Raw genomic sequence first — 17,022 nt, forward strand, 5'->3', positions numbered from 1 at the left:
TGCCTCCTATGGCAATGAGAGGTGTTGGATGTTTAATTCGCTAGAAATATGAATATGTCCGACTTATATTTCTAATGTAATTATATAATGTGAATAAACTTGTAATTCAAAGAGATTTCATTTTTATTCTCATCAATTCTATTTTGTGCAACTAAAATGGTGCTTCATAGGTAAGTTTTATTATCTAGAAATGTTTTAGAATTATTTTTTAGAATAATTATTGTTTTTGGTGTTATTTTTTATAGTGGTATAATATTTTTTTACTATCCTTCATTTACATAATATGGATCGTCAAGTAAAATTTTAACCCTCACTTTACTTTTATATCAATGAATCTCACTTTACTTTTATATCATGAATCTCAACTTGTGGAATCTATCGCAAATTAGTCAAATACTTGGAGTAGAAAGACGATGAATATCGAAGTGGACAAACGAATATTTAGCCAAATACTTAAAAATTACAAATTTTAAGTCAAATCTAATAATCTCCCACTTAGATAGAAGCACGGGAGAACATCTTGTAAGTCGTGTTAGGTTTGTGGAATTAAACTAACTTTAGGAGATAGTGTTAAAAATGTTAGGAGACCGTCTCAATGCTGCCAAAACACGAAACAGGATGACGCCATCGAGAAGGTTCGTGCCCCATTCCTAGCCATGAGGGTATGATTTTATTTCAAGTTGAAGCTTTAGGATCGGTCTCTTTGTTAAACACATATATATATATGTATGGGATTGTGATTTGTAGCCTCAACTTTCAAACTATTAATAGCTTTGTAAAAGAACAATGCATTGAAAATTCCTCTGGCATGTCTACTTTTTCTACTCAACAATCATACAAAGCATACAAGCGAAACCGCAGTCAATTTCAAGATGTTTGAAACTGAAGGTAACAGTCCCCACAAAATTTCTAGCAATGACTTATTACTTATTGTTCTGATTTTATCTTATCCAACTAATCAAAGTGAAAAGGGAACATTGACTGCCTAACCTTGCATCATCTAAGTTTTCTCTTCATCCGATTGCGAGCACGATTGCCCGGGCACAGAATCGACGAAAAAATCCTCAACTGTAACATAAAACAGTTATATTAAGTGTCCAGCAGTACATAATGACAGAGACATTTAAATGCAAAATTTAGTAAAGTCATTCCAATAGACCCCAGCCAACTAGTCCACCTCAACTATTATCGAGAACAGTTACCTGACCCTACTAGATTTGGTTGCTAACGTACCAAAGTAAGGTTCATCTCTCTCTCTCTCTGATTTTCCTATAGAGTTAGTGCAGTTTATCGCATTTTTTAGGAAGTACTTGGACAACAGAATAATATCAATATGGCAGGCCATTGCAAAAGAAAAGGTTGCCTGCGTGTGTGAGGTTGTATGTATTTGTGTTTAGAGGTTGTGATTTTACTATACAAATGCATACTGTAGGCATGTGGTTGATAGCTCTTATTACTTGGACCAAACGGATCATAAACAAAAGGAAAGAAGCATAGATATGTTAACAAGTGAAATCCCACATCAATTAGAGAGAGGAACGAGCATTAGTGAGGATGCAAGGTCCTGAAAGGGGGTGGGGGTTGTGAGATCCCACATCAATTGGAGAAGAGAACGAGTGCCACCAAAAACGCTGGTCCCCGAAGGGAGGTGGATTGTGAGATCCCACATCGGTTGGAGAAGGGAACAAAACATTCTTTATAAGGGTGTGGAAACCTCCCCCTAGCAGACGCATTTTAAAAACCTAGAGGGAAAGCCCGAAAGGAAAAGCCCAAAGAGAACAATATCAGCTAACGAAGGGCTTAGACTGTTACAAATGGTATAAGAGCCAAACACCGGACGATGTGCCAGCGAGCAGGCTAAGTCCCGAAGGGGGTGGACACGAGATGATGTGTGAGCAAGGACGCTGGGCCCGAAGGGGGTAGATTTGGGGGATCTCACACCGATTGGAGAAAAGAACGAGTGCCAATGAGGACGCTGGCCCTGAAGGGGTGGATTGTGAGATCCCACATCGGTTGGGGAGGAGAACGAAACACTCTTTATAAGGATGTGGAAACTTCTCTCTAGTAGACATGTTTTAAAAACCTTGACAGGAAACCCAAAAAAGAAAGCTCAAATAGGACAATATCGGTTAGTGGTGAGCTTAGATGCACTAACCCGTTAGCAAGAAGAATGGGATTTGAAGCTTTCTTTTTCTTTCTATCCTTTTGTTTCTTCTTCTTCATCATTATTTATTTACTTTTTCTTTAACAAAAAGATTCAGAGACCTAAACAGAGATGACATGGAAACAGCTGAAAGAAAGAATTAAAGTGAGTATGTAGATTTGATACCTAAATCCTCATTCTCTGGAGAATCAAGCAAAAGATCCGAATCAGAAGGCAGAAATGGAGAACCAGGATAGTTTCCCAAAGCTCCTAAATCTGCAGGAGTTGAAAATAATCAAAATAATTCAATAAAACACCATTGAAGCTAATATGAGAACTAATTAGTGAAGTTTAAGCACTGTATTACCTCCCAAATTTGACAAATCTGCCGTCAGATCCGACATGCTGAAATTCCATTGAATTTGATCCAATGATCTGAAAGAATCCCGAGAATCTCCATCAATACCATCTGGTGGAAGTTGCAAGCCCACAGAATTAGCAACATCTGATGTGAAGGCAGTTTCAAGAGTCGAAGTCTCTGCTCCAATTCCGGAGATTTCTGATGCTGAGAATGGGAAATGACCACTGGATGCCACAGATGTTGGACTCACAGGAATTTCTGACATGGATGACAATGCTCTGTTTGGTGGAAGAACAGAAGAAACGTTAGCAATACTGTTGTAGGCCATACTTGAACAATTCAAATGAAAACTTTAAGCACAAAATCAAGGAAACATATATCAGCACAACAAAAATGCTAGAACGATAGGTAAGAGTCCAACCCCACCGCTAGCAAATATTGTCCTCTTTGGGTTTTTCCTTTCGGACTTCTTCTTAAGGTTTTTAAAACGCGTCTACTAAGGCGAGGTTTCCACACCCTTATAAAGAATGTTTTGTTCTCCTCCTAACCGAGGTGGGATCTCACAATCCACCCCCTTCGAGGCCAGCGTCCTTACCTGCACATCGCCTCGTGTCTACCCCCTTCAGGACTCAAGCTCCTCGCTAGCACATCTCCCAGTATTTAACTCTGATACCATTTGTAACAATCCAAACCCACCGCTAGGAGATATTGTCCTCTTTGGGCTTTCCCTTTCGGACTTCCTCTCAAGGTTTTTAAAACGCGTCTGTCAGGGAGAAGTTTCCACACCCTTATAAAGAATGTTTCGTTCTCCTCCCCAACCGATGTGGGATCTCGAGGCCAGCGTCCTCACTAGCACTCGTTCCTTTCTTCATGGATGTGAGGTCCCCAAAATCCACCCCCTTCGAGGCCCAACATCCTTACTCGCACCTCACCTCGTGTCCACCCCCCTTTTCAAGACTCAACCTCCTCGCTAGCACATCTCCCGGTGTCTGGCTCTGATACCATTTGTAACAGTCCAAACCCACCGCTAGTAGATATTGTCTTCTTTGGGCTTCCCCTCAAGGTTTTTAAAATGCATCTACTACGGAGAGGTTTCCACACCCTCGTAAAGAATGTTTCATTCTCCTTCCCAACCAACTGACGTAAATTGCAGATTTATATTTTAGAAGGAACATTGCTGACTGTTATGGCAACAAGTACAAACCAGTCAGAGCATAAGAGAAGGACCAAAGAGATCGATCCTACAAACTTACTCGTTCCCCGAATTCATCTGAACATGACGATAGTTACTTGGTGCAGGGACTCCATTAACTATATGACAACTTGAAATTCCATTACCCATAGTATCAATATGGGGTTGACCTGGGACTGGAGCCATGGATTGCTGAAGGACTGGGTACCCTATAGGTAAGTTATTATCTGCACTGCAAAAAAGTGTTTATGAACTAAAGTAATTCAATTACTTAAGCATAATATGATGAAGTATGGATGTCTATAAGCATATTGTAGAAAAGGAACCAACTTACCAGGCATAGGGTGAATTCCATTTTGTATAGGTGCCAATGGAACCTTGGGAGGAATATTATACTTCATCAGGTGATATTGATGCTCAAGCAAATGGTTGAATAAGAGGATTTGTCTTCTCAGTTTCAACCTTATATAATATGCTCGGAAAAAGTCGGCATTTTCTTCTTCCAATTTTTGCCATACTGAGTGAAGACGATACAAAATTATATTTTAAATGAAAACCATGTAGCATTTACTGCAAACAACAGATAAATGGACTAAAGATCCTCTAAACCAAAATCGTACATGATCATTTATATAGAGAGAGGCTAAAACATATAATGTCCTTGTCTATATAAATGGATGGTTCAATTTTTTTGCCCATTATATTTTAGAAGATTTAATGAGATTGTAACAACCCAACACCACCGCTAGCAGATATAGTCCGTTTTGGCCCGTTACGTATTGTCGTCAGCCTCACAGTTTGAAAACGCGTCTTTTAGGGAGAGGTTTCCACACCCTTATAAGGAATGTTTTGTTCCCCTCTCCAACCGATGTGGGATCTCACAATCCACCCCTCTTGGGGGCCAGCGTCTTCGCTGGCACACCACCCGGTACCTGGCTCTGATACCATTTGTAACAGCCCAAGACCACCGCTAGTAAATATTGTCCGCTTTGGCCCATTACGTATCGCCATCAGCCTCACAGTTTTAAAACGCATCTGTTAGAGAGAAGTTTATGTACCTTTATAAGAAATGTTTTGTTTCCTCTTGAACCAATATGAGGTACTATATATATTTATAAAAGTGATAAAGAACAAGATAATATATTTAAATGAGAAAAACAAATAATCGAGAAATCATTCAAGTAAGTTCCAGTTATACCCAGAGTTGTGAATCCCGGATCTATTCTTGCACGAGTCAGGAGTGTTTTAACCACCTGATCTCTGTTCATGTATAATTGTAAGCACCGCTCAATTAAATTCTGGACCTAAACACCAAATTTAAAGAACTTGTCAAAACATCATAGCATCACATATATGAATAACTGGAAAGACGGGAATGAAACAGGAGGATGAAAAGAACATTCCTTCTAAACTGAGGATATTTTATCTTACAAATTCAATATCTTGAGGAGAAAGTCTCTTGCTGTCATTGCTTGTTGCAGATACCGAACTTGAATCTGTAATTGGTGCCTCAGTTGTATTTATTTTGTCATTTTCTTTCTCATTTGCTTTGTCAATTGTTGAATCACGAGAAGCTTGAGATGATTCTTTAGTGCCCTGAAACTCCAAAAAGGTCTTTTAGAATACAGTAGTAGGCAACATATGAAAGAAAAACCTCTCTTTTGCAGGTTTGTGTTCATAGACATGTTTTTAATTAAAACTCTTAGAAGTTTATGCATTAGCTACCCCTTTTTTTCCTATTCGACATTTTCCCATGTCCATATAAATCCTAGCTTGCTATTATGCTACATGGAATCCTCCTACAGTAATTCTGAGGGTTGGGAGAATTTGCCAAGCTTTATCCACTTAACAAACATCCTTGTGATCGTAAATACATTTTGTAACCGCCTAAGTCCACCGCTAGTAGATATTGTCTTCTTTAAGTTTTCCCTTTTGAGCTTCCTCTCAAAGTTTCTAAAACACGTCTACTAGGGAGAGGTTTCCACACCCTTGTAAAGAATGTTTCATTCTCCTCTCCAACCGACGTAGGATCTTACAATTCCACAATTCACCCCCTTGGGACCCAGCATCCTCACTGGCACACCGCCCGATGTCTGGCTCTAATACAATTAACAACCAAAGCCCACCACTAGTAGATATTGTCTACTTTGGCCCGTTACATATCGTCGTTAGCCTCACGATTTTTAAAACGCGTCTGCTAGGGAGAAGTTTCCACACCCTTATAAAAAATGCCTTGTTCCCCTCTCCAATCAAGATGGGATCTCACATGTACCTTTTAGAAAACTCTTTTATGTCTGAGGTTTATAAAGTGAAGAAATGAACTAAAGTAACTTAGTAAAAGAACGGCTAAAAATCAAGAGATAGAGAAGAACCTGTGTGGTCTTCATATTATCCAAATGCAGGATAACCACATCCTTTTTCTTTTCCTTTTATGGGTTAGATACTTCTCAAATGAAGTTCAAGCGATTGAACATACTGTACATATGGTGTGGCAGAGTTTCAACCAAATAATAGAAGCTTTAATCCAATCCCCCTGAAACTTGTTGATGAGCATATAATTTAGAGTAAAAAACAACACAAATTAAAGCAAAGAAACATTAATAGTATTTCCTTTTTCCACTTTTATAATATATTCTAAACTATTCATCGGAGAGTTATGTTCATTTAATAATGAAAAAGAAGGGAGAAAATAACTAAATATCAAAATATGTACTGCTCGGATACCTAAAAGATTATCCATTGAGAATAAAAAAACAATAAAATGTCCCAAGATGTTCAGCACAGATCTTCCATAATGGCACTTTTAGATTATTATAAGAGAAATAAAACAAGGATCTAAGCTCCACTTTCCAACCCTTTTCCCTAATAAAGAATTGGTCGTCAAAGGCACGCATTTCGAGTATAAAAACGCCTTGATTTCAGCTCAAAATAATATATCTTTTGGAAAAAAAACGGCCAGATTCCCAGATCTAAATCAAGCTCATTTTATACTAGTTCAACAAAGACCAGATTCCCAGAACAATTTCTCAACGAGAAGAAAGTCAGTGCAAAAAGAAGCCAAAACAAACAGCTCAAGAATGAATAAGAATAAAGAAAGAGCAAAAGGTAGCAAGGATCTGCAGTATTACCCAACATCAAGATTCGAGAACTCAAAAAGAACACAAATCTCAGCGAAACTTCACCACGAAGCTAAAAAAATCTCAAAATTCCAACAGAGAAGAAGATCGCGATGAAATCACTTCAGAATTTACAATCAAATAAAATGAAGAAAAAAAAAAAAAAAAAAAGCTCATAATCGAGGATTAAGTCCAGAAAAATCGATCCATTACGATGGAACCTCGCATTAAAACAGATTTGGCGAAGTGAGTATTATGGGAATGGAAATGGAAATGGGATTAGTGAGTGAAGAGAAGAAGTAAAGAAAATAATTGGGGAAGTGGGAGTAGGACAAGGTTTTGGCGTGTAATAGGATTGAATGTTTTCCGGGAAAATGGTGGAAAAGAAAACGCTGGAAATAGAAAGTGAAACGGAAGAAAATAAACCTAATACTTCAAACTTAGAGCTCTGTTGTCGCCTTCTACAGCGCCATCCTTTTTTTTTTTTTTTTTCTTAAAGCTCCACTTAGAAACTAATTTTTTTATTTATTTCTTTTATTTCTTTTTTTTTTTATTTAATTTAATTTATAAATAATAGGTATATAAAATACAATAAATAAATAAAAATTAGTTTCTAAGTTAAAATAAAGTTTGATTATCACATAAATTAATTTGTCAAAATTCATATTTCTAAGTTTGTTTTATTGCAAAATAATTAATTAATTAATGAAACCATTTTTTCAATTTTATTTGGTAAACATTTGAAAATATTGTAAAACATGTTGAGATGTCGATAAAAATATTTAACGACTCACCCGTTTTTACTGATTTATACTTTTAACTTGATTCACTGCCTACATGCCCTTACATACGAGAGTACACCTCCTCCTTCGTAATCTAGGTCTTGAAAATTGGTCGAACAATTTATTATATCGCTCCCAAAAGGCTTCACTGTTCAATAGTCAGCTGCCTAATGAGACTAGAAATGGAGTGAAGTCCTCAAACTTCAATCAAGCTGTGCATTGGTTAACTTCAAGTCCTCCACAAATTGTAGTATACCTATCTCCATGAAGCCTCCACATAATGGCACATCCTTTCTCGTGGGGAAAAAGAAAAAAACAAAAAAGAAAACTTCTATTATAACGAACGGATAGAGGAGGAACTCCTCGATCATCTCTCGACAGGCCATATGTTTGGTTCAAGCCTACATCGAACTCCTCACAAAGCTGTTTTCAGACTGTGCTGGCAAATTTGAAACTCCTCGATCATCGCTCGACAGGCCATATACGGTCAAGCCTACATCGAACTCCTAAAAAAATTGTTCCCAGACTACATTTGCAAATTTGAAACTCCTCGGTCATCTCTCGACATCTCTCGACAAACCATATGTTTGGTCAAGTCTTGTTGAGGATTGTTGGGAGGGAGTCTCATACTGGTTAATTTAGGGAATGATCACGAGTCTATAAGCAAGGAATACATCTCCATTGGTATAGAGCCTTTTGGGGAAGCCTAAAGTGAAGCCATTAGAGCTTATGCTCAAAGTGGACAATATCATACCATTGTGGAGATCGGTGATTCCTAACAAAGCCTACATCGAACACCTCAAAAAACTGTTCCCTAAGCATTGGCAAATTCAAAACTCCTCAATCATCTCTCGACATCTCTCGATAGGTCATATGTTTGGTCAAGCCTACATCGAATGCCTCAAAAAACTGTTTCCCGAGTGCGTTGGCAAATTTGAAACCCCACAGAAGATAATCAAGAAACTTTGTCAGCCTCATGTAATGGATGCAACACGACAGTGCCATCAATGTGAAGTGGTATCACAATTTCAAGCTCGGATTCCTTTGGTCCCAGTAATGGTCCAACCACGCTATCCAACATGGAGCATATTTCCATCATTTCTGGATGAGATGGATCCCCAACAAGAAACTCGTGAACGATGCCATCGACCTCGATCGAACTACACCCAGGCATCTTCTTAACTCCAAGCTCTTTCATTTTCCTTCTCACTTCCTTTGCATCTTCCCACCTGTGGGCAAAAGCATATATATTCGCAAGAAGTGTGTGAATGCTAGAATCACATGATTCTATGTTCACTAGTTTTTTGGCTAATCTTTCACCCATGTCAACATTATTATGGATTCTGCAAGCACTAAGCAAAGCACCATAGAGAGGAATCAGAATTGCATTATTTTCACTGGGAATCTCTCGTATCAGTTCCTCCGCTTCATCCAACCGCCCCGCTCGACCAAGGAGGTCGATAACACACCCATAGTGTTCTACCTTTGGCTCAATTCGATAAACCGTTTTCATCGAGTTGAAATACCGACGTCCTTCCTCTACCAATCCACCATGACTACAGGCACTCAGAACACCAATGAAGGTGATATCATCAGGCTTAGCTCCCTCGAGTTCCATTTCTGTGAACAGCCTAAGCGCTTCACCGGTCTCCCCATTCATGGCAAGACCGCAAATCATCGATGTCCATGATGTCGTGTCCTTCTCCTCCAACTGATAGAAAATTTTTAAAGATTTATCCACACATCCACATTTGGAATACATTTCAATGAGTGCAGTACCAACCACAGTATCCATTGTTATTCTGTTCTCAACTAGATATCCATGGATCCATTTCCCTTGCTCTAGAGCTCCCAACTGCGCACAGCCCGTAAGAAGGGCGACTACCGTGAACTTATCTGGCTTTACCTTTTGAAATTGCATTTCGCGAAACAAGGCCACAGCCTCATCAAAATGGTTGAACTGCACATACCCATTAATCATTGCTGTCCACAGAACAACATCTCTAACTGGACTTCTATCAAACAAGTCTCTAGCCTCTGTTAAATCACCACAGTTAATATAGCTAGAAATCATGCTGGTCCAACAAATCACATTTCTCATTGGCATTTCATCAAATATCTTGCGGGCAATATCTAAACACCCACATTTTGCGTACATATCTAGCAATGCATTATTGATTATAGTGGTAAAACCAAGCTCCTTTCTAACATAGTTGTGAATTTCCACCCCCAGCTCCAGATTTTTCAGAGCTGTACAGGCAGAAAGAGTGCTAACAACAGTAGCTTCACCAGGTTTCTCATTGCTTTCTTGCTGCATTTCCTTAAATACATTAACAGCATCCTCAAATCTCCTACACCTAACATACCCAGAAATCAAAACATTCCAAGAAACAGAATCTCTCCTCGGCATTTCGTCGAACAGCTTCTTGGCATTCCCAACCTTGCCCAATTCCGCATACATATCCATAAGTGAATTACAAACATAAGTATCACAAACCATTCCCGTTTTCACCACAAAGCCATGAACCTTTTCACCTTTCCTCGCATCCCTTAAGCAACCAATGGCTTTTAGAACAAACGGGTAAGTAAAATTATCAGGCCACAACTCATCTTCCCTCAACCGTTGAAATAGCAAAAGGACTTTTCTGAAAATACCCCTTTTGGCATACGCTTTAACCATCACATTATAAACAAACAGAGATGGACCTTGTATGTAATCGAACATCTTCTCTGTGTAGCGCAAGTTTCCAACAGATGGATCCGCACAAAATGCCATCAATTTGTTGGTGGTGTCCCTGTCCCGTTCGAGACCGATTCGAAAGATCTGACTCTGAATTTGTTTGAGTTGATCCAAGGATTTGCAGTTCCGGAGATATTCGATGCATGATTTCTTTGTCAGTTTGGAGAGTTGGGGAGAAATTGGAACTACGTGCAGACTTGAAGAATAATGGCGGGAAAAAAACTGGATTCTTCGAACGATCAATAGAGGAAGCATGTGAGAACTTGGATGTCCCATTCTCAATAAATCCAAACTATCAAGAACATATATCGATTATAAGAACTACGCATTCTCTACCCAACATTTTCAGCATGCTACAAACTAGTCCACGACCAAGATTCAACGCCAATAACACATGAAAACACAAACACAAACACAAACCAATACATATATCACAACTCATTTCAATCGTACACAATCTCAACAGCAATTACATAATTAACCAGAGTTTAAGCAAGTAAAGCATAAACAACCAAAGAAACCGCACGCAAACACAGATTATCAGAAATTAATTAAGCTATACTCAAAGTAAACCAACCTAAAAGGCCTTGAAGGATCGGATTAACGAGATTTTACCGATTGGATTGCTATGTATGTCCGAATGGATCCGTTACTGCTGATCTCACTTCAGAAGAGTGCGGGTTTTCAAATCCGGGATCGTTTGAGATAGTTTTGTTTTGCTGAGTTCGATCATGTGTGGAACAGAGGCCAGGTTCGTGGTGGGTCTTCGCGCCGCCGCAACCTAATTTGGAGGTAAATTTGGGAGTTAAATATTATATATATATATATATATATATATTTTTTTTATTTTATTTTATTTTTTAAATAATTTTTTAAATTTAAATATGATTTTCAATTCCGTGGCGATGGTACAACCTGGGCGTTGTATTTGTGACCGTCGTTACCATATCCATCCATCCTAACCCTTAAACCCTCATCCTTCCCTGCAAAACCCTTAAACCCTAATGCTCCGTTCTCTCTAGCTTTTCTTGTTCCTTCTCCATACGAAGCTTTCTTGCGGCCATCCACCGCCGCCGGTAGCTGCTGTTTGACCGGGAAGTTGGAGGTTCTACCATGCCCGTTAAGCTCCTCCCTCGCCTCCATCTCCTCCACCATCCTCTTACACGTTTACCTCTCATGAAGTTCGAACCATCAATTCGGCAATGTCGACCAATCCCCATTTTCACTCGCGTTTTTCCTTTCAAGCTCAAGTACGCCTCCGTGTCGTTCTCTTCTCGTTCTTCCCAAAGTTTCAATGGAGTCCGACGGAGCGCCGCTGCTAGGGGCTCCGAGAGAGGAAGGTTTGGGGACTCTAAGAGTCTTGCTGAGGATGAGGCTGAACTTAGCGATTGGGTTAGTGACTTGAAGCCCAGCTCGTTTCGTGGGCGAATCACGAGCGATGAAGATTCGGAAGATGACCGTAGGCGTGGTAGAGGAAGGGGAAGAGATAGGGATTGGGAGAGGGAGTCGCCACCGTTGAAGAGGGGGAGGGATCGACCGTCGTACGAGTTACGGGAGTCGTCAGAGCGTCGAAGTTCTCGAGGCCCTTCAATGGAGTCGTATCCGAGGAGTTCGCGGAATGTTCGGCGACCCAATCGCGAGAATGAAGACGAGAGAGAAGACTTCCGCTCCCGCAGCAATGGTCGTGTATTTCGTAGAGAGGATGTGGATTCTTCGCGTGGAAGGGGACGTTTGACGAGAGAGATTAATTCGAAAAATCCACGGATTTCAAGTCGCGAGAGTTTAGGGAGAGGTGGAAAGGATTCTACGAAACAAGTCCGTTTTGTAGGTAAAGGTGAAAGCGAAGAAGAAGAAGAAGAAGACGACGACGACGATGACGAGGGACAGATAATCAAAAGTGGTGTTAGGGATTTTCTCAGCGATGAAGATAGTGCCAGCGACGAGGATGAAGATAAAGACGATTCTCTATTGAGAAAAAGTACTAGTGCTTTGTTCCCATCTGGGGCAAACGTGAGCGACATGGATCAACCACGAAAGTCTCCAGGAAGTTCTGGCTCGTATTTGAGTGAAACTAGGTAATTAATTGAACTGAAACTGCAATGGGTTCCATTGATTTCTGTTGTCGTAAGCTTTGTTCTTGCTTTACCAATTAGTCGAGATCTTTCATGTTTTCGTTTCAATTTCTGAAAGTAATCGGGTAGATAAGAAATCCAGGACTAACCAACAGGAGGGATTAGGGGTTAGAACAAGAACTTAGAAATGTAGTCCAAAACAGAAGAGAGAACGAGTGCAGAATTCCCTAATTTCTTGCTGGATATCTGAGCCACAAAAGGGAACCACAATATATTATGACAGAAACCCAATGAACAATTGAGAATTTCAATCTTTTGTGAACTGGGAACCACAAGTTTTTTCAGTCTGCATCTTTTTTTTTCCCCCAGTAAGAAATAAAATGGGAAGAACTATTCAATGCAAGTGAAAAGAAATAATCTCCCTGCCTAAATGGATGCATGACTGCTATTCATGCCTGCAGATTCGATCAGTGCTCGGTATCACCATTGTCATTAAAGGGTATCAAGGATGCTGGTTATGAGAAGATGACTGTAGTACAGGAGGCTACACTTCCTCTAATACTGAAAGGTTTGATTCTTTTCCTGAGGTGCTTGGGTTTAAATATTTTGCATCCTTAATGTAGATCAATATCATTCACTCCTGTTTTCCAAAATTAATAATACTGTCTGATTAATTCAATTGTCTACTGGACAGTTCATTGAGCACCTTCATAAGGATTTGCAATTCAGTGCATCCCTGAAACAACCATACATGTACTTAATTCCCTTATCTTGTTGCCTAGTTACTCTTCTTACTGGTAATTGCACTTGTGTTTCTAGGTAAGGATGTTCTTGCCAAAGCAAAAACAGGGACCGGAAAAACTGTGGCATTTTTGGTACGTTACGTGACTATCCTATGCAAAAGGTCATTTACATTTGATAAATAAAAAGAAAGAAGTTTAATAGAATGGTCATACGAGTTACTGAAAGGCAGCATCAATAACTTTGTGCTCCAAAGAGATTAGCCCAATGTTGCTCTTATCGTTGAGTTAATCTAGAAAAACTATTTTCTAGTTAATTATGTTTATTTTCCCTTCAGTTTTTGAGTCATCATTGCCCAACATCTGCACTACACGTTATTTCAATTATGAAATTGGACCAATGTAAAGGAGTCCAGCAGCAGTTGCTAGTTAGCATGACTTTTATTCATTTTTAAACCTGGAATGATACTGCAAGCAAATTTAGACGCTATCAACTTTTCAAATTCTTTATTTCAGCTTCCCTCAATTGAAGTTGTTGTGAAGTCTCCACCTACTGGTAGTGATCAGAGGCGGCCTCCAATTCTTGTTCTTGTTATATGCCCTACCCGAGAGCTTGCCACACAGGCTGCCACAGAAGCTAATACTCTATTGAAGTATCACCCAGCTATTGGCGTTCAAGTTGTAATAGGAGGTACAAGACTTGCCCTTGAACAGAAACGCATGCAAGCAAACCCTTGCCAGGTTAGGTTTTCTAACTCACAGTAGCCTGCAGGTAGAGACTATTCCAACTGTTTGAATTCGTAGGCATAATTATTGTCATTGCCCTGAATGTTATGCAAGCCTAATATCTAGATAATAAGTGGCCTAGTATATTGGAATTAGTCTAGCTACTACTACTACTGAATGCTGCATATTCACTTGAGCTGGTTAGATACAATCAATTTGGTCAGTGAGCTTCTGATTTAAGTGAATCGTTATGAAAAGATGATGGTGGCAATAATTTTTGACGTTCACAAACTTGGAACTGCAGATTCTTGTTGCAACCCCTGGAAGGCTAAAAGATCATATAGAGAACACTCCAGGTTTTGCTACTAGACTTATGGGTGTGAAGGTCCTTGTCCTTGACGAAGCCGATCATTTATTAGACATGGGATTTCGCAAGGACATCGAGAGGATTATTGCTGCAGTTCCAAAACAGAGGCAAACTCTTCTATTTTCTGCCACTGTTCCAGAAGAGGTGCTTTATTTACTTCTTTTACCGTGCCATTTCTTATCAAATCCCTTCATTTGAATCCAAGCAAATACTGAAATGCTAAACATTCCTCTTCAATAAAGGTCCGCCAAATCAGTCACATTGCTTTGAGAAGAGATCATGAATTTGTCAATACAATTCAAGAAGGAAGTGAGGAGACGCATGCACAGGTAGGACATATCTTAACGAACTGGATGGCCCTTATACTATCTTAATGAATTTGATCATATAATAGCCTGCTGGATCATTTCAGGTGAGACAGATGCAAATAGTTGCTCCACTGGACAAGCATTTTAGTCTGCTCTATGCTACTCTTAAAGAACATATTGCTTCTGACGTTGACTATAAGGTATCAACTTCAATCATGACTAACAAATTTATACCAATAGCTCAATTTTAGTGGTTTCTTGATCTGTTGTAATGACGATGGGAAATTCCTAGTTATTATTATCAAAATCTTCCCTATATGTGAAACAAAATCAAATGATATAGTAAACTTGTTAATTGTTTTGAAAATACTCTCTTGATGGATGCAGGTTCTTATATTCTGCACAACTGCTATGGTCACGAGAATGGTTGCCGACCTTCTTGGTGAGCTGCAATTGAACATTAGAGAGATCCATTCTAGGAAACCACAGAGTTACAGGACCAGGGTTTCCGATGAGTTCAGAAAGTCGAAGGGCCTCATCCTTGTAACTTCAGATGTTTCAGCTCGTGGAGTCGATTATCCCGATGTGACCCTTGTCATACAGGTAATTTGCTTTCTCGTTTGATCACATAACACATGTTGATGAGTAAGTTATGGTCGGTACTACTTTTACTTGTATCTTAGCCTTTTCGGACTGTACTTTGAATCATCTGCTGAATTCAAAAGCTCCTTCCCTTTAGGTTGGTTTGCCTTCTGATAGAGAACAATATATTCATCGCCTCGGTCGAACTGGACGCAAAGGCAAAGAAGGGCAAGGCATATTGTTGCTAGCACCTTGGGAAGAGTTCTTTTTGTTTACAGTTAAAGACTTGCCTATATCAAAAGCTCCATTGCCCCTAGTCGATCCAGAAACAAAGAAAAAGGTCGATTTCCTTATGTTTCTTTGTTTTTTTCTTTCTGAATAACGAAATAAAAATCAATAAAGAAGTATCTTTGAGAACCTCTAACATTCAAATGTGAACAGGTGGAACGTGCTCTAGCCCACGTTGAGATGAAGAACAAGGAAGCAGCTTACCAGGCATGGCTTGGTTACTACAATTCAAACAAGACAGTCGGGCGGGACAAGTTTCGGCTAGTCGAACTTGCCAACGAGTTCAGTCGAAGCATGGGACTGGATACTCCTCCTGCCATTCCCAAACTAGTACTTGGGAAGATGGGTCTCAAGAATGTCCCTGGCTTGCGCGTGAAATAACTTGAGAGAACGTTTCTTGAGCCGCCAGAAAGCGAGGTAGGTAATAAGAAACGATTGTTTTTCTTTCAGCTAATTGATGCAATTCATTCTGTTTTAGATTGTAGTGGTTTAAACGAGTAAAAACTTCCAAGTTTTATATATATATTCCTATAGGTTTGCCTTTGAAATCTTCCGATTCAAGAATAGATTCTTCAGTTTTGTATTATCCCAAGCTCTTCTAAAGGGAGTTTTGAACATTTTTGCCTAATCTATTAGACAATGTTGATGAAAGTTGTATGTATTTATTAGAAAATGGCAACGAGGAGCCTCCCTTTAACATGATGGAAGTAAGGGCTCTTTGATAGCATCTCTCGTTGATGAAAGTCTCACATCGGCTAATTTAGGAAATGATCATGGGTTTATTGTAACGACTCACGCCCACCGCTAGCAGATATTGTCTTATTTGGGCTTTCCCTTTCGGGCTTCCCTTAAGGCTTTAAAATGGGTCTGCTAGGGGAAAGTTTCTACACCTTTGATTTGTTCTCTCTTCCCCAACTAATGTGGGACATCACAATCCACCCCCCTTCGGGGCTCAATGTCCTCGCTGGCACTCTTTCCTTCCTCCAATCGATGTGAGATTGCCCCTAAATCCACCTTCCTTTGGGGCCCAGCGTTCTTACTGGCACACCGCCTCGTGTCTACCCCCTTTCGAGAACAGCGAGAAGGCTGGCACATTGTCCGATGTCTGGCTCTGATACCATTTGTAACGACCCAAGCCTACCGCTAGCAGATAAATTCACCCCCTTTGTATGTAGCCTTTTGGGGAAACCTAAAACAAAACCATGAAAGCATATGCTTAAAGTACACGATATCATACTATTGTGGAAAATCGTATTCATCTAATGACTCAAACCTAAATCAATATATTTATATGGAACCCATACATAAATACTTCGGTAGTAAAAAATGGTTTTGAATTTTGATGACATTCAATGGGTTATCATAAAATAACTATTTATTTATTTTTAAATATTGAAATTAAATTTTCAACCAGATTTCAATATATATTTTGAAAAATTATAATTTAAAAATGGATGCTACTAAAAAAATTTATTAGGCATCCATCTATGGAAATCTATGGGTTAATATTAATTTAACAAAATTATTATAATTTATTTATTTATTATAATAAATAAAAAAAATAATTTATTTAAGTACATATTTAATTTATTTAACTAAAAAATA

General features: G+C 39.2%; 3 protein-coding genes across 7 annotated transcripts; 1 reads left to right on the top strand and 2 right to left on the bottom strand.

Annotated features, from left to right (window-relative positions):
* Nucleotides 1-740: 740 nt before the first annotated feature.
* Nucleotides 741-7,226, bottom strand: LOC111778363 (uncharacterized). 2 transcript variants are annotated; one of them, XM_023658140.2, is made up of 9 exons: nt 6,825-7,226; nt 6,069-6,229; nt 5,128-5,292; nt 4,895-5,000; nt 4,031-4,213; nt 3,758-3,923; nt 2,511-2,782; nt 2,330-2,419; nt 741-1,068 (listed from the first exon to the last, which is right to left on the bottom strand). In XM_023658140.2, the coding sequence occupies exons 2-9, from the start codon at nt 6,081-6,083 to the stop codon at nt 1,001-1,003; spliced, it is 1,065 nt and encodes a 354-aa protein (XP_023513908.2). In that variant the 5' UTR covers nt 6,084-6,229; nt 6,825-7,226; the 3' UTR covers nt 741-1,000. The 2 variants fall into 2 exon arrangements, with proteins under 2 accessions (XP_023513908.2, XP_023513907.2); XM_023658139.2 differs by having other exon boundaries at nt 6,069-6,235.
* A 365-nt stretch (nt 7,227-7,591) lies between these two features.
* On the bottom strand, nt 7,592-11,130 carry LOC111778357 (Pentatricopeptide repeat (PPR-like) superfamily protein). 4 transcript variants are annotated; one of them, XM_087118871.1, is made up of 2 exons: nt 10,950-11,130; nt 7,592-10,556 (listed from the first exon to the last, which is right to left on the bottom strand). In XM_087118871.1, the coding sequence occupies exon 2, from the start codon at nt 10,368-10,370 to the stop codon at nt 8,550-8,552; it is 1,821 nt and encodes a 606-aa protein (XP_086974997.1). In that variant the 5' UTR covers nt 10,371-10,556; nt 10,950-11,130; the 3' UTR covers nt 7,592-8,549. The 4 variants fall into 4 exon arrangements, with proteins under 4 accessions (XP_086974997.1, XP_086974996.1, XP_023513902.2 ...); XM_087118870.1 differs by having other exon boundaries at nt 7,592-10,563; XM_023658134.2 differs by having other exon boundaries at nt 7,592-10,626.
* Nucleotides 11,131-11,267: 137 nt separating this feature from the next.
* LOC111778356 (DEAD-box ATP-dependent RNA helicase 31) lies at nt 11,268-16,068 on the top strand. Its single transcript, XM_023658131.2, has 10 exons — nt 11,268-12,409; nt 12,868-12,974; nt 13,226-13,281; nt 13,663-13,887; nt 14,177-14,383; nt 14,482-14,568; nt 14,652-14,747; nt 14,935-15,150; nt 15,287-15,469; nt 15,571-16,068. The coding sequence occupies exons 1-10, from the start codon at nt 11,448-11,450 to the stop codon at nt 15,796-15,798; spliced, it is 2,367 nt and encodes a 788-aa protein (XP_023513899.2). The 5' UTR covers nt 11,268-11,447; the 3' UTR covers nt 15,799-16,068.
* Nucleotides 16,069-17,022: the final 954 nt, after the last annotated feature.

This window comes from Cucurbita pepo, chromosome 17 (assembly GCF_057944985.1).
Source record: "Cucurbita pepo subsp. pepo isolate OVF chromosome 17, ASM5794498v1, whole genome shotgun sequence".
Classification (NCBI taxonomy): Eukaryota; Viridiplantae; Streptophyta; class Magnoliopsida; order Cucurbitales; family Cucurbitaceae; genus Cucurbita; species Cucurbita pepo.